This window comes from Ambystoma mexicanum, chromosome 14 (genome assembly GCF_040938575.1).
Source record: "Ambystoma mexicanum isolate Mex_15411 chromosome 14, UKY_AmexF1_1, whole genome shotgun sequence".
In the NCBI taxonomy this organism is placed as follows: Eukaryota; Metazoa; Chordata; class Amphibia; order Caudata; family Ambystomatidae; genus Ambystoma; species Ambystoma mexicanum.
Genome location: NC_090940.1, coordinates 290340623 through 290358903, shown reverse-complemented (window position 1 = coordinate 290358903; position 18281 = coordinate 290340623). Strand labels below are relative to the sequence as shown.

At 46.1% G+C, this 18281-nt stretch overlaps 1 protein-coding gene across 1 annotated transcript in view; it reads right to left on the bottom strand.

Moving 5' to 3' along the window:
- LOC138527288 (galectin-3-like) overlaps nucleotides 1–18281 on the bottom strand; it is a 119846-nt gene that overhangs the window by 40260 nt on the left and 61305 nt on the right. The window contains exon 5 of the mRNA XM_069638371.1: nucleotides 14112–14283. Within this exon, the coding sequence (XP_069494472.1) occupies nucleotides 14112–14283 (172 nt within the window). The remainder of the gene's footprint in view (nucleotides 1–14111; nucleotides 14284–18281) is intronic.

Genomic DNA, 18281 nt, shown 5'->3' with positions numbered 1-18281 from the left:
TATGGGCAGTGATTTAAAGTGGCAGTGGGCTCCTATACTGGTACCAACATCATAAACAAATGATTTAATGGGGGTCCTGCCAGCAACGTTCGGGAGTTCTGTGGGAGGGGCAATATCCCTCCAACCCCCATCTCGCGCCCCTCTTTCGCTGTGTAGCTCCCACAGTAAATCACTTTTATTTCCAGCAATGGATAGGGATGTGGAGGCATGTGCCAATATAAAAGTAGTCTGCGACTAGCAGTTCATAAATGTTCCTTCTCATTCATTTTAAGCGGACACTGAACTCTTTGGGCAGCAGAATACTGCTAATGTAAGCATTATTACAGTAACAATTACCAAAATGTGCAAATATAAACAAAGAAACAGAAAGTGGCCCATATTTCACACTGGCCTAAGGTTTTAAAATTCAATAGCTTCATGGTTAAATACATTTGACTCGTGTTGAATGGTTGGCAGTTCGAGTCTGGCGCCATGCACACGCTAGGAGCACTGTCATCTTGTTTAACCGCTTGATGCAACGTGCAGTTTCCGTTTGCGCGAGGGTGTCTCTTGTCTCAGAATCCATTTGTGACATTACATATTACTATTGATATTGATGTTTTATTTGTATCGGGAACAAAGCAATGCTGCCACGAGACTAGAAGGCAGTCAGTATTTTCACTTTTTCCAAACGCATGTGGTCACCATACAATGTCAGTCTTCAGTTTCCATGATTTCATCGCCAGAAGTGTAATAACAGCTCTACAAAGCCATCGTGTTTATAAACAAGCGCTGCTGAGTTTTGCATAATAGCACTACTGCAAAATGGCATGGTAGTAGCGTTTCATAAAAAATGTAGTGTCATTATTATGCCAAGCTGTAGCAAGGGTTCACTGAGGCATCCTTCAGTTATGTAGAAAAATTAAACAACATTTTCCAGACAATGGTTAAATGTGAACATGTATAAATCACTCTATGCTGCTTGCTCACCAAGATAGCACCCCAAGTGTATAACCATGCCCTTGCAGTGACTTTTCTAATTAAATCACTTTTCATGCAGTGGGCTGTGGCAGGGAGATATTGGCAGTAGGTGCAACTTTGTGAAGTTCATTTGAAACAACACAAGGTAAACATGCCACTCTTTTCTATTAATAACTTTCTTTTATATGTGTTCCTCTTAGTGCCACAGTTTTAGGCTTCAAAGCACCAGGGATAACACAGGTCAATTGTGCTAAAACAAGTGACCTCTGGAGAATAAAAAAAAGAGTCAAACCTCCTCTTACCTTCTGGGATTGAAATATGTATACAGGTGCTTAACTGTTGACTACAGAAGTGGCATTGACCTGCTAAGCAAGTTCACCAGCTTAAAATACCACCCCCCCATTATGTGATTTTTCAGCAATGCCATGCACTGGTGATGGTGCTGAGGGCGTGCCCCTTCGGTGTGCACAAAGTCAAGCTATGCTATTGCAATGCTTTGCTTTTAGTAAATTCGAAAGAGTAGCGGGCCCTTGCTTTGGTGGCCCAGAAATCAGCAACTCGTTTTTCAAGGGACCCTAAATGCAGGGAATCATCGGCGTTGGAAGGGTCTGCACTCCAGGACTGGGGATGATTTTTGAGGATGGCTCGAGATGCAGAGTAATGGAGTCAGTAGACGTGTTTGGGATGACTGTTGTACATGAGTGATCATGTGAGGATGCTTGCTCGAATTCAGAGTAACATGTAAGTACACTATATGCAGTACACAGACTCTATTCCTGTTAGCCGGGTCCCCCCTTTGCCAAGTGTGATCCTGGGCAAATCACTATACCTATTTTTGCCTGTTTCTATAGCTATTATATGGAGCCTTTATAAACAAGTTAACCTTAAATATTAAGTGCTATGTGTGAAGTTAACAATGACGCGTACATGCTGGCGCTCCTAGAATTCTGGGTGATTGTGATGGGTGTTCATCCAGAAGAATTCCTATTTATTAGATGTACCCTGTGATGTCCACGCTCAGCGATGTGGGAGACTGCACGACAGCCTGAGGACCCTTTGATGTGCACCCAAAAGGTAGACGTGTAAGCAAGCAGGAGAAAGTATTAGACTTGTGCAAACAGCTTATTTTCTCATTGGATGATTTTCACAGCACGGGGACGGTGTGCGGGGCGCCTCACCAGTTCAGCACATGAGCTGAGCAGTTCACCAAACAAGGTTGTTTGGCTGAGGTTTAAGAAGTGCTGGGGTGGAGGTGAGGGGTTGCAGAGTCGGCGAGAGGGTCAGTGATGGAAAAGCTGGGCTAAGGTGTGCGTGAATGAGCGAGTGTGTAAATGAATGAGTGAGTGAAACTTGTTATCTGCTACTGTTGGCTTGCGAGGACTTTGAATCTGAATAGAATGGTCGCGTTTCTATTTGAGTAACCACTTAATAATGGGGTGAAGGTTTTGCCTGATTCAAGGTGTCCAGGAGCACACAGTTTCATCAATGGAGAATCCAGAATTGAAAATCTAGGATTTTCAGTTATCATCTAATAGCCTATCGCATCCCATCACCAAGCTGTGATGTTAAACAATACAGGAGTAGTGCATGTCTGAGGCAAGCTTTGGGGACTGGGTGTTCTGTTTATTGATGGCATACATCGCCCATTCGTTTTTTGGTTTTGTTGGTGTGGCACCTTCTGGAGCACAAGTAATGACTCTCCTCTATGCACTTTTGTTTCTCAACTAGGCTTCAGAATTGTCCACCACTTTAACAAAGACAATACACTTATTTTGAAATTCCTGTCGCTTAGGTACATTCTCTGGTGTAGGGTCAGGTGGAGCCAAAAATCCCAAGGACTGTCAAACGCACACCACCCCCCAGAGTCTGAAGACATGTGCGCAGAGAGGTTGCTCTAGGTTGCCTTGCAATGCATTCTCAATGAGAACTGCCTCGTCGTGGAGCCGGTTCCTTGCAGATACCTCCATCTCTCAGCCTCCTTTTCTAAATTTGGGGCTGCACGACTACCTCGGGTACAGGGGTTTCACCATAAAGTTCCCACAAATGTGAGTAGGGTCTGTTATCAGAAGAGTTGTGGAAGGGAGGAGGTACTTTTCTCTTTTTTCTTACCTGCAAGAATGCATGAAAATATGTTTTATTTGCCAGGATTGAGCCAGGAACCTCTGGCAATATGGTAAGAAGATAACACATCGGGGTCAAATGCCTTTTGGGGATCTGTGTGAGCAGGAGATGGTAGGCTCCTATTCCTGCATGTTACAATTCAGCAGTAACAAACTGGGTCCATTATGCTGGCTATTAATAAAAAACGATTAGTTCAGCAACAATTAATAGTTTCTAAGCGGTGCACACTCTAGAAATGGTGCATGTTATCTTTGCTTAATATGAATTATCAGATGCACCTAAATTAAACTGCTTAAACACACAAGCATTGGCATGTTGGGAGCTATGTTCAGAGCTATTCTTGGGGGCTATGTGTCAGGCCAATAGTTGGTATTGGCATAATTGACCTAAAAACATTTGACCTAAAACATTTGATCGAATTGTTTTGACCTTTATTTTGGTCACATTTAATTAAATATATATGGGGGTGGGTAAGGGTATAGATGAAGTTGAGGGGAAGCGGCGGGTTTGCGGGGGTCTAAGTCAAATAAATTTGATCAAATATGATTGGGTCAAATAGACCCAAACTGAATAGTTGAAATTTTTCTAATACATTGAAAATTATGAGGGGATATTAATGGTTGTCTTGATGCAGAGTTCCAAACTTCTAACTGTAACCTTTGGGCCATGGGTGGGAAGTTATAAGACAATGATAAGACCTGCCAGATTGTTGTATGTGACAGCAGTTGAGTGTTTGTAACCCACATGTGCATGACTGAAAGTGGTCGTGAGAACTGAGGCGCCAGAGTTCAGTGACCTTGCAACAGTCGTCAATGAAAGTGAACCCTTTTTAATTAGCCTGTTGGCCAGATGCTTTATCCACTGTACACACTCACATACATGTGTGGACCGCAGGGGATATGGGTGCATGCAAGACCTCCCCAAGATCACGCTGGGGCCTTTTTTAACCTGAACATCAAGCTGTTGAATGACTATTGATGTTACACTGCCTATGCCTGATGCGACAAAGTGTGGTTTACACTTTTATGTTACAGTCCCTCTGGCACCCATAAGTCGGTCGGGTATTGTCCGGTTTTTAGTTGACTTGTCTATTGATTGGAAATGGCAGCTTTCAGTAAACTGACTAGTGAACTAGCAACTGGACAAGATTTTCACTATGCATGATGCAAAGGTCATTTTGCACAAGCGCCATCTGATAGATGAAGAAGGTTTCTCACACCTTGTTGCCCAATTTGTTGGGTGCTGTCGATATTGTCGGGTGCTTTCTGTTTCCCATTCTATTCTGTGCTAGATTGCAGGAGAAGATTGTCTCAGTGTACAGACAGCATCCTCACATCCCAAAGGTTTTCTAGCAGGGATCTTTCATACCACTCACAGTGCTGGGGCGCGGGGGGGGGGCGCCAAATTCACAGCTCGCCTAGGGCAGCAAAATTCCTTGCACCGGCCCTGCCCATGGGGCCGGCTTGATGCCAATAGTCGGCCCCACAACAATGGCGACGAGGAAGACGGACCCCACACTGCAATCATTTACCTGCGGGGGAGAAAGGAGGAGGAGCGACATCCATCATGTGAAGAAGGTGACGGAATGCCTATTCACTCTGCAGGCTATTTCACCCCAGCCGCATCCCTCCTTCAAAAGGGTGCTGGTGCGGCCGTGATAGAAGCGAGCCCGCTGACCTTGCGGCATTCGCCACCAGGTCATCTGGTGAAAAAAAGTGATGTGTCCCCCGCCGGGAAATGAAGCACAGGCTATGACACAGCAAAGGTGAAATCCCATGTGGGAGCACGGCCGCAGTGAAAAGGAAGGTGAGTGCCTGTCCCGGCACACCCCACAAGTGTCTGTGCCTGCAGCATACCTGGGCTGCTGGTCAGTGAGAGCTCCTGTTATCGGAGCTCCAGAGGAAGATGGAGGCGAGAGTCCAGCCCTCCCCCACCTGCTTCAGTGGCTATGTGGCTGCGGCTCGCAGCTGAGGCATCGTAGCCAACCCAGGCCGCAGGAGGTGAATTGTGCAGCGCTCCGTTTCGAGGCAAATAAATGGAAAGAAAAACACTTGCTCATGTCATCAGAGCTCCCGTAGAACCCGAGCTTGCGGTGCTCTGTGGGTGAGAGAAGAAACGAGGGGGAAAAAGAGGCTGCCCGCGCCCACTAACACCACGGGGCAACACTGATCTGCCGGCAGCCCCATCAGCAGTAATCCTGAGCCGCCTGTTGGTGAAAGTAATTAAGCGCTTCATGTTAGCACAATAGGAAAATAAAACTGCAGTGTGATGTATCCTGCCTCCTGCAGGATCTGCCCTGGGCCAGTAACAACAAGGAGCAGGAACCAGGCTGACCCAGGTATGTATAAAAGGAACAAGCTTTATTGTCTTGGTTACAGGTTCAGTTCATAGTATAGGAGAGAGAGATCATCAGTAGCTTCTTCCCAGGTTCCCTGCCCAGCTCCAAGTCCCTAACCGTCCCTCCAGGAATCCCCAGGTGCCCCAACACTCCAAGCTCCCCTAGCATTCCAAAACAGCTCTTACACCAGGGGTGCACAACTGATTTTGACAGAGGGCCGAAAGTACCTTACATGAGGGCTATAGTGGGCCGAAAAGTAAAAGTGGGCGGGGCGGTAGGCGGGACATGTCAGGAGGCTTTTTCAACCCCCAATTTGTATTAAACACATGGAAAAAGATATGTTTTTGAGGGGTAATGATTTTTATTGCATTTCAAACTTACATTTTGTACTACACATTTTCCATTGCTATCATTTATTTCGATTTAGTTGTATATTGTCTGTTTAATTAAATTATATATATTTTATTGACCCTTGATTGGACATTCCGTTATTTTGGACTGCTATAGTTTGCTGTTTGGGTTACCCAAGAGGAGTATGGCCTTCGTTGAGTCAGTTTTCCACAAAAAGCAAAGGATGTACATCTCCTAACTGTGCCTGTTTTAGCTTTATTATTGAGTTCACTCTTGGAGTGCAACACTATGCCCCATGGCTCCCATCCCCAACCAAACACTATGCCCCATGGCCCCCTCACCCCCAACCAAACACTATGCCCCCTGTCCCTCACCCCCCAAGCAAACACTATGCCCCATGGCCCCCTCACCCTCAACCAAACACTATGCCCCATGGCCCCCTCACCCCCAACCAAACACTATGCCCCATGGCTCCCACCCCAACCAAACACTATGCCCCATGGCTCCCACCTCCAACCAAACACTATGCCCCCTGTCCCTCACCCCCCAAGCAAACACTATGCCCCCTGTCTCTCACCCCCAACCAAACACTATGCCCCATGGCCCCCTCACCCCCAACCAAACACTATGCCCCATGGCCCCCTCACCCCCAACCAAACACTATGCCCCATGGCTCCCACCTCCAACCAAACACTATGCCCCCTGTCCCTCACCCCCCAAGCAAACACTATGCCCCCTGTCTCTCACCGCCAACCAAACACTATGCCCCATGGCCCCCTCACGCCCAACCAAACACTATTCCCCATGGCCCCCGTCACCCCCCTAAACCCCAACCTAACACTATGCCCCATGGCTCCCGCCCCAACCAAACACTATGCCCCATGGCCCCCTCACCCCCAACCAAACACTATTCCCCATGGCCCCTCACCCCCCTAACCCCCAACCAAACACTATGCCCCATGGCTCCTACCCCAACCAAACACTATGCCCCATGGCCCCCACCCCCAACCAAACACTATGCCCCATGGCCCCCTCACCCCCAACCAAACACTATGCCCCATGGGCCCCTCACCCCCAACAAAACACTATGCCTCATGGCCCCCACCCCCAAGCAAACACTATGCCCCCTGTCCCTCACCCCCCAAGCAAACACTATGCCCCCTGTCCCTCACCCCCAACCAAACACTATGCCCCATGGTCCCCTCACCCCCAACCAAACACTATGCCCCATGGCTCCCACCTCCAACCAAACACTCTGCCCCTTGTCCCTCACCCCCCAAGCAAACACTATGCCCCCTGTCTCTCACCGCCAACCAAACACTATGCCCCATGGCCCCCTCACCCCCAAACAAACACTATTCCCCATGGCCCCCTCACCCCCCTAACCCCCAACCAAACAATATGCCCCATGGCTCCCACCCCAACCAAACACTATGCCCCATGGCCCCCACCCCCAACCAAACACTATGCCCCCTGTCCCTCACCGCCAACCAAACACTATGCCCCATGGCCCCCTCACCCCCAACCAAACACTATGCCCCAAACACACTCAAGCATGCATCCATACAGACCTGAACCCCCCACCCCCCAAATCAGCACACACACAAACATGCACCCATACAGACCTGAACCCCCCACCCCCCAAATCAGCACACACACAAGGATGCACCCATACAGACCCGAACCCCCCACCCCCCAACTCAGCACACACACAAACATGCACCCATACAGACCCGAACCCCCCACCCCCCCAAATCAGCAAACTCTCAAACAAGCACCCATACAGACCCGAACCCCCACCCCCCAACTCAGCACACACACAAACATGCACCCATACAGACCCGGACCTCCCACCCCCCCAAATCAGCAAACTCTCAAACAAGCACCCATACAGACCCGAACCCCCACCCCCCAACTCAGCACACAAAAAACATTCAAATCAAAACATTCATACACATCCGACACACATCCGACACCCCCCGACCCCCGCACCTCAACATACACAGAAAATACATTCAAACACAAACATTCATACACATCCGACACACCCCCCCACCCCCGCATCTCAACATACACTCAAAATACATTCAAACACAAACATTCATACACATCCGACACACCTCCCCACCCCCGCATCTCAACATACACTCAAAATACATTCAAACACAAACATTCATACACATCCGACACACCCCCCCACCCCCGCATCTCAACATACACACAAAATACATTCAAACACAAATATTCATACACATCCGACACACCCCCCCACCCCCGCATCTCAACATACACACAAATTACATTCAAACACAAACATTCATACACATCCGACACACCCCCCCACCCCCGCATCTCAACATACACACAAAATACATTCAAACACAAACATTCATACACATCCGACACCCCCCCCACCCCCGCATCTCAACATACACTCAAAATACATTCAAACACAAACATTCATACACATCCGACACACCCCCCCACCCCCGCATCTCAACATACACTCAAAATACATTCAAACACAAACATTCATACACATCCGACACACCCCCCCCACCCCCGCATCTCAACATACACACAAAATACATTCAAACACAAACATTCATACACATCCGACACACCCCACACCCCTGCATCTCAACATACACACAAAATACATTCAAACACAAACATTCATACACACAAACATAAAGCAAAACAAACCCGACACACAAACACAAACAGACCACTTACCGGAGACGTGCTGGAAGGCAGGTAAGCTGGAAGTCGCTGGAATCGCACTACGGCTGGCATGGTCCAAGGCTGAAATGCCTTCCGGCATCAAGCCTTATGGACCAAGCCAGCCGTAGTGCTGGCCCTCCATTGGTGCAGCACACACGCATTACGTGGCTCGTAGGAGCGACGTGATGCATGTGTGTGCTGAGCCAATGAGGGCCAGTGTTTTCACCGGCCCGGAAGTCAACAAAGACTTTCCTAATGGAGGGCGGCCGCGCGGGCCGCCCTCCATTAGGAAAGTCTTTGTGCCTCGCGGGCCGGTCAAAAGGGCATGGCGGGCCGCAACTGGCCCGCGGGCCGTATGTTGTGCACCCATGTCTTACACTGACTCAGACCTCATTCATACATATGCAGGATACAACACAGTGCTCCGGTGGAGTGAAGAAAGAAATATCTTTCCCAACAGGCGGTTACATCTGAAGAAGTGAAGGACATGTGCTCTGAGTCCAAACGAAGGGAAACAACGATGGAAAGAGAGTATAGGCAAAGCGCTCCATGTCGCAGGCAAAAAAAAAAAGAAAATATAGAGGCCCCGCTGCTTAAATATCCCAGGCCCAACGGTGGTGTGTTTGGATGTGGAACAATGAAGAGGAAGAAATGATGGTGCGCGTGTGATCCACGCCCGTTTCCCCGCAAGCAGTGGCAAAGCTGCGGGAATATGCCTAGATCCAGAAATAAATCCCGGGCAGGCCAGCGATGAACAGTGTACAGCTCCCCCCTAACACGACATACACCCAACTGCCCGGTGGTGTAGTTATGCAGCAGCTCAGGCCTCAGAGCAGAGAATGGAAGTCCCAGAGCCCGATAGCAGTGAATTACAAAGTGGTCTACATCGGAGCGGGAGTGAATAGTGGGTCCCTTCATTTAATCCTGGGCCGTCAAGGCGGTGAATAAAGTGGTGCTCCAAGTTGGAGCAAATGGCAAGATGAAGTGCTCCAAGGTGGCGTGATGTTACAACACACATATGGCCCCCGCAGATCCGGGGACAAAGACGGTGAGTCAAAGGATAGAAGAGTGCTATATGGTGCAGTCCTAGATGGGACAGCAGATGAACACGAGCATACTCTGAAGAGCAAGCCCCAGTGGCAAATACCATTGTGCCCCAGGAAGGAGTATCCGCGCTCGGCTCGCCATGCAACAACTGCGAGGGCTGTCTGATCCGCGCCAGCCTGGACACTGGGGACGATAACAGGTTCGCTATTTCAGCTACCCCCTAACGTACAGCATGAACAATATGGACTGAAGAAGATACAAACAATCCATGCAATTTGTGCATTTGAAAGTGAAAGGGCTCAGCTCCCAATGCCCCTGGAGAGACAGCCAGCTCTTCGAATGATAGAGAGGGCCTGCAGCGCAGCAAACAGTACAAGTGGACACTTATCTATTTGCCACACGCTTTCACGGGACAAAGAGCTGCTCTCTGCCCAGCATGTGTTGGTTTCATCTGATGATCTATGTACTTGGCAAGGCCGCAACATATCAGCAAAAGGGGCCTGAACACAGTTTCTCAAGATTGCACTCCTGCGGACTGGTTGTTGTCACCGTCTCGGACTGTGCTGGACCCCAGCAAAGAAGACACGTCCTTCCTGTGCCAATAACCATACGAGTTGGAATAGTGGGCTTAGAATGTCATGGGGCATGTTGCCAGAAGCTGTCACCTGCGGATCAGCTGTCGACTTCTCCATGCTGTGCAACTGTCTGTGTGTTGACTGGCTCACACTACTCACATGCTCCGTTTGAACACCTGGTGACAGTGATACTGACATAAGGATTGTGAGAGAGAAATGCGGAAGCCGTAAAGCACTGATGATTGCTAGGAGATTGAACGGCACCCCTGATTGGGGGAGGGAGATTAATGGAGTGGCTCCAACGTCTTGCCACTAGTGTCGCTCTGCCTGCCCTACGATCTATGGACCAGGCCGATGTGGCTTCAGTTGCGAGTTGTGCCAGCCCCTGAACTGGGACACTGAGTCCCCATTTATCCTGCCAGAAAGGAAGGAAGGAAGGTAGGACTGGCCAGGACTGCTGCCCCATCAACAGAAGTGACTCCTGCCTAAGGGAGGAGAAGAAGTGGCCCAGTAATCCTGCCACACTGGTTGGGGGGTGGGATGGAAAGAAGGAGCTGTGGCCCCTACCCGGAGCAGCATAAGAAGTGACTCAGACACGAAGCAGACTAACGTAAAAGAGAGGGTTGCAGCTCTGTATGCGTGTTTGTGTGCCCTCCTGTGCTGCTACCGTAAAGAGACACTCCTGCCTGGGAGGGCGTGGCCAAGTAGAGAGGGTGAGTAACATGGCGTCACCCCATGCCCTGTGAACATCATGTGGGGCAGCCTAGACGCCCTGCTACCTGTATCTCGCTGCCTGCCCCAACATGAGGGGACTAAGCCGATGTGGCCCCTGCTGATTCCAGGTGCGACTTTGCCGGTCTTTTGAACTGTGAAATCAACTGATTTTGTCCTGTGGAAGTGACAATCCCGAAATGGACACTGATGTGAAGTGAACCGGTCTCCTGCAGTCCTGCAAGTGCTCAAAGAGGACTCAGTAAACATGCGTCTTAATGCCGTGAGCCGGCATGGGAGGTATATATGCGTATTGTGGCCCCAGTTAAAATGCTCCCACGTTTTGTAGGCATGCTCTATATGGTGCCAGCAGCGAACAACTGCGTCATCCAGTAGTTGAAGTTCCAACCACCCCAGGTTAATAAAAGGCCTTGTAAGGTGACGTAGAACCACTGATATACCACCAGCAGTTAACAAACCATGTCACTCGCTGAATACATGTACAGTCATTGATATGTTTTCTATGTCTGCAATTACCAGAGTCCCTCTGTATGTGTCATTGGGTCATTCCACGAGTTTGCCTATTCTATCATTTCTGTGTGTGGCCTAAGTATTGTTACGGAGAGCCGGGGGGAATCAGTTTATGTTTCTGTAACACCTGTTTTGTTCATTATGAAAAAGGAGGTCTGTGGTGTGGGACTCTCCCATGTGGGTTGCCCTTTTAAGAGGGGAAGTGTTATGGTTGGCCCTCCCACATGTATTGCCCTTTTAAGTTGGGCCTGTACTACTCCTGTGCCCCAAATGTGTATTAAGGTTGACCCTCAACAGGACGCGCGGCTAGTGGTGTGGAACCCCCTGCTGCAAGGAGTGGGTGAAATTACTGCTGGTGGAGTGAAATCCACAAAATTAACCTTATATTTCCTTTAAGCCTTTTTCGCTGTAGAAATTGTATTCTCTGTGTCAAACTCGCTGCCGGGAAACCAAAAATAACCATGCACGATTCATATGTCTCTCATGAATATTTTGCGGGCATTTATGCCAGAAGCGGAGAGACATTAGAACGTCATTTTTAGGTGGTTCTGTAAGTGAGTTCCCAGCTAGGAACGCCGAGGAATGGCGGTGTGCCTTAGGCCAGGGGACTGATCTTAAATTGACACTTGCATTAACAAGGTTTTAGAGGAAATGTTTAATATATTAGGAAGGGTCTTGGTTAAGGGCCGCCCATGATGTGAAGAGGACCCCTCCTGTTATTTATAATCGAGCTTTCTTTTCTTGATAATCAGTACTTCCCTATTCATTTTTCCTTGCACCTGGTGTTACATGTTTTTTTACCTATGGTGAACTTAGTGAAAAGCTGTTTAATGTTGATCGCTTGTACTGATGTAATGTATTCCTTTTTTTTCATTGTGTGGCAAAGGTTTGAAATAAACCGCTTTAATAAAAACATTTTTTTTTAAATATGTTTGGGGGCGTTATGTGTGGAGTCACATTTTTACTGCACACAAAGGGGCAATTGGCGATTGCCCCCCAAAAAAAGGAAGCCACTGTTGAAAGGTGGATGTCCATTAAATGTCACTATGTACTCACATGTCTAATTTCCACTTTGGTCCAGTCCTACCTGCCTCCCTTCACAGCAAACTGTTAGTGTTTTTTTGCAATAAGGTTGTGTTTTGTTTTTGTAGGAAATAAGATGCATTACTCTTAAAATAAGGCAGTCTTCCTGTCCTCTTAGCTATATCACCGACCTCACGTGTTATACTAATCATAGCACCAGGGGCGTTGCACGGGGGGGGGGGCTAAGGGGGCTATAGCCCCTGATCTTTTGGTTGTATCCCCGGATAGAATCTCAGGAGCTACAGCCATAAGACTAGCTAGCCCCCAGTCCCAACAGTTCCGACATCAGCGTAGCCCCGGGTCTTTTCCAGACCTAGCAACTCCCCTGCTTAGCACATGAAATCGCGTTTTCAAGTATTTATTCTTTGTCGGTTGGGCGCACCCACGTGCCTGACTTCCTCCTGGACTTCCTTTTTCTTGTCCCTCTGGAACATGTGCCTTGAGAAGGGGCCCCTCTCTCTGCCCCGCATCCTGACTCCTTCCCCCTTCCCTATTACACTCTCCTTCTGGAGCCTAAAGCTCAGGTGTTGTTTAGAGTATGGATAGGGAAACATGCTAGATGAGCAGGGGCACAGCGTTTTCTGTTGTTTGTTTATTTGCCCACCAATTGACTGGGCATGCTAATCCCTGTGGCCATTCATACCCAGTTGCCACACCTCCCCTGCAAAAACACTTCGTCATGAGAAGTATTTGAGCTCACTTTAATCCAACCTTACCATCAAACTTTGCCCTCAAAGTGCCTGCTGTTTTTTTTTACAAAGCGGCCATGTGAGAGTTAATGGCTTGATTTGGAGTTGTAAACTCGTTATTGGTGTAATACAACCAGGTCCGCTTCAGCCACTCAATTTATGAGTACTGCGCTTCCTTCTCTGGAGTCTTGTTACAAGCATTGCCAAACGCCAATAGTTTTGGCTATTGTAGAAGTATTAAGCATTTGGCAGGTAACAAACGCCCAAACTATTGGCATTGCCAATGCTTGTTGTTTTAGGACTTGTCCCCTGATTTAAAGTTTTCACTTGTGCACACATTGGCGCGCCAAAACAATTTGAATAATGCTCATAGAATGTATTTTAAACTCTTCAAGTCTAGGCTGCAGCCTACACTCCTTGCATCAAAGAGTGACAGTCGAGACGCTCAATAAAAAAGGCCAACGCATATCATGACACCGCATTCACGAATCCCCTACAAACGGGCAATGCCATGAGAGTGGAGAGGGCAGGAAGAATGGCAAAGGCGTGTATGTGTATTCATCCGTGCACACACCCATCCTCACTTCCCCACACTCCTTGCCATTCATTTTGATTCAGACGGTTGGCGCAAAAGCCTCATGAAAGAACCATAACAAAGACTGAGAACCAGCATCATCATGGCACCTTGGAAACAAGGTAAGCACTGGCAACACAGTAATAAAGTAAGCAGCCCTGTTCTTGTTTCCTAGCCTAGCTGGTATTGGTGGGGTTTCTATATCCACGCCGGTTATCTTGTATTCAAGAATAGACTGATTTTTTCATTAAACACAGAGCAATGGGGTGCTTTGCAAAAATCACCTGTTATTTCTTGCTGAAAATAAATGACCAGCAATACCTTAGAACAATATTCGGCAGCAGAAAAAGACCTTCTTCATTGTTAATTATGAAAAAAGAAATTGCAGAGGTACAATTTGAATTTACCTTTGATGGACGTCCATGTTTGAATGGAAAGTTGCCATGGGTCTCCTGTTCTGTTCCCCATTTGCCATTTATCATGGTGTTGCAAATTGTATACAGCTTCTTTGTGTAGTCGAAGCGTGCATTGATATGAACAGGAATATTGCTCGGATCTCTGTGAAACTCTATTGCAAACCTGTAAAAGATGAACACAAGGATATACGTATTGTGTTACATAATTGCTAATGACAGTCCATTAGAGCGAAATTACATTCAGATAAAAAAAAATATATATATAGGTACCCGATACCAAACCCAACCCATGTAATGTTAACACAATGGTCAAAGCCAGATCCGGTGGTGCTTCACTATACTTTCTCACAGCATGGACACCCTGCAGTTCTATAGTCTCCCTGATTGCTAGATGGGGGCAACGTGATCTAGCAGGTGGTAAACCCTTAAGGGACTTGTTTAGACACTGCAGTACCCAAACTAGTGTTTTGCCACTCGGATGAGCTGAACTTTTCAAATAACGAAACACTGAACCCCTGTCGCCCATTTAATGCGCCTATTGTGATAGTCTCGACTTTGATAAAGAGACTTGTATCAAGATAGGGGCAGGCGCGGATGCTGGTCCATTTATGTGGAGAAGTCACAGATCGCTCTGCCCTCAGTGTCTCTGTCTCCCCTTTTTACTGAACCTACATAACACAGAAATTATGTGTTTGTCCTCGACAATTGCTTTAAAAAAGTAAATCGAACTGGGTTCTTATACCGCGCTTTATGCCAGAATCCAACCTCTAAGCAGAGGGCCACGTTTCAAACCTGTGCAGCTCGGTGCTATTTTGCTTCCAAGGCATGTCACTCCTGACCTATCTTTTCAGCCTCAACTTTGAGTAACTGAAAACCTTTGAGGAGATATCTGAAGTTTTGGTCAGCTTGTGGCAAGTCCTGAATTGATTTCGTGAGTATGGGTTGTATTGTCAGCAGGATGGATGTCCAAATACTGTGACTGCCCAGTATTGTTTATAAAAGGTTTGTTTTGGGTCTGATTATCCAAGTTGCACCAACATTATAGTTTAGAAAAAAATTGCTTGCAAAGTTAATTTGTTTAAAACATCATGTTTTATTCAATACACGGTCTGTTCACTGAGTCATTTGTTGTTGTACGTTTGCAATATACAGATGGCTATGTTGCTGTTCCTTTTTACAAGAAAAGATCTTGTGTTGTCATTTCATAGAAAAAGTCTTGTTTCTGCTAGAAAACCTCTATTTGTGAAAAGTCTTGACGCATGTTTTTTTTTTCTAGTCCCCCAATTCCCATGTCAAGGAAGTGGGGGACACCCCTGCAACACCCAAAGCCTAACATACCGAACATGGGGAGCGAGGGACACCCCTGCAGCCCCCGCTCCTCATGTTCAGTATATTAGGCTTCGAACAAACAGTAACACCCACATTTGATTAAACCATCGATACGGACAGTTTGATTCAAACAAATTGGGTGATACCTTGAATCAAGCACCTAGTCCATAGGTCCATTACCTTAGTCTCTAAAGCAGGCTATACAGCATCCCACGGGATTCTTGGGGCTTCTCCTTGCATCAGAAGCAGATGATTCAGCTCAAGCACCTTGATATGGCTGTCAGCTTGGGTTCAGAAAGTATCACGCTGTGTGGAGTATAAGGCAATTCAGTCAGGGGTCTGAATGTGGCTTACAGTCGGAAGACAGGTGCAAATCCTTCTTATATGTAAAGATAATATGCAGAGCAGCAGCATGTGCCAGGGGCTATGTCCTTGGAGTTCGGTAAGACGTTTGGTTGAGTACATGTTCCCTAGAGGAGTCGGAGCTCTCTTCTGCTCTTCAGGGAAGAGAGCCAAAGTCACATGCAGGTTGGTTGGAACAAATATTGAAATAGTCCCTCTGGGTAACTTTGCTTCTTTCACCTGGCAGTGTATATGTTCCCAGAAACTTAGGAAAAGAAGGGAAGGTCGGGAGGCACAACCGTGTAAATTGAGTTTAAGATGAAAATTTGAACGTAGTTAAACGGTTTACAAATGTGTAAAGTTACTTCAGGCGCAATAGAGGAGAGTCTCGAGGCCACTCGAGACTAAGAGAGACTACACAAAACACAACCAGTTCTTGCCAATCGGTAACCCTATTATGCACTCCTCAGAGGATTTATAGTCCCAAACACCTTAAGGTCTAGAGATGGAAAACATCCGCACAGGGCTTCTCCTAGTAGACCAGTTCAGAAAGTGGTTCAAAAATTCATATTTTAAGCGCAATATCGAGATAAGAAACAATTTGTTATGAATTATGGAACTAGCTATCAAAATATGCACAAGCCCAAGTGTGTCAGATACCTGATTAAACAAGCTAGAGAAGAGGACATGGCCTATACTTCAGAAAAATTCATTTTAAGATATAAAAGTCAAGTGATTTTCTGTGTGATTTCATAGGCAGTGTCTCAAGTAGAAATGAAGCCAACATGAACCATCACTGCACTCGAATTTTTCCTGTAAAGTGACAATGTGTTCCATGAAAAAGTAGAGGAGATATAGAGTGACAACAGTGTATCCCTTTTACCAACAACTGCTGGATTGCTGCACAAATAGTGACATGTTTGAATGTAATCAATGAATAACAGTGTAGATGTGTAGAAAACCAATGGTTTGTATTGGCTTGGATACCACTTATTACCATTCCAGCCCTTTAGCTAGCTGACAAAACAGTTGATCAGATTTGCAACTAAGGGGAAACTAGCCCGAACGTTGGGAGATCATTTTAAGGGGATATTCTTAGATGAACACTGTAAAATTCCAGCAAGATGAAATGTGCATTGACGATAGAGATTAGTATCTGATTGGACCAGATGGGTGAAGCTCTATTCTTTAATTGCAGAGCCTCAAAGGGAAACCTTTGAACTAATGTGACACATTTTAACTCCCTTGCAATTCTGATAGCCAGATGGTTGGCCTAAATGAAGGGAGACAAAGAAGCATTATCATATTACTCAAATCAAACATTTACTGAAGACATTACAAAGACTTGCTCATATGAGGCATTGTGCTGGCTGGAGGGCATGCCCCGTCATGTCTGTTTTCCATCGTTTATAGGCAACCAATATTTGCATTTACTTTTAAGACACAAAGACAAGATTTAGCTAAGTCTGCCACTATATAAACTAAGAAATATCCTAAAGGATGTGTTGTTATTGTGAAGACCTCCTCTCTTCAGTCTGTATACATTTTAATTTCCCACGTTTATCAATAAGTGAGAACATTATTAGTATTAATACATGCCCTAATATGATAAAGACCTACCAGATGTATTGTGGTAGTTATGTCCATTCTTCGGACTCAATAAGAGAAATTACATTCTGGCTACAATGTATTAATACGAGGAATATTAAGTTGCTTATTTCAATGTACAATGTCTGGTTGAAGATAGAGAATATTGTGGGAATTTCTATATATGAACTTTGACGTCACTTGACCTTTACTATTTAGAGTGGATTTGAGGCCTGTGATCGGGTTAGGATTTGTGGTCATCTGTATCCTTTGTTGATTACTTGCCAAAAGTGGTCGACACTTGTAATTTTGAAGGCTATTATTTGGGTGATTAGAATCACAATTGTCAATTGAAGTTTACAACTGAAGTTGTTTCTGAAACACATTTTTTCCTATATGAAATAACTCTAGGACCGTTAAAATTATCATACAGCAGTATGATTAGCTTAGCTTATTTTATTCTTTTCTATTATCTGAATTTGTATATGAAATACTGTTGTATATTTTATATTAGCATGAATGTTATTTGTATATTAAGTATTTCCTGATGAGTTATGATTTTGATTATGTTTAACATGCATTTATAATATGTGTAAAGTTTATTTATAAACTGTATCACATTAAATAAATAAATTAGATTAATAAATGCATTAAGCAAATGTAATCGCACAAATGAAGCCTGCATATCCAGACATTCATCTTGCCCTAGGGATTACAGAAATCCAAATTCTATCAATGGAGCATGTTGCTATTGTCAGGATTTCATCCTCGATGCGCTTGTTACCTACTAGACATTCCACCAGGTTGCAAATTTGGCCTCGCCAAGAAACAACTATGCGAGGTACCAGACAACAGGTCCCTAGTAATGGTGACCCACTGCCAATAAACTCTCTCACATTGTTC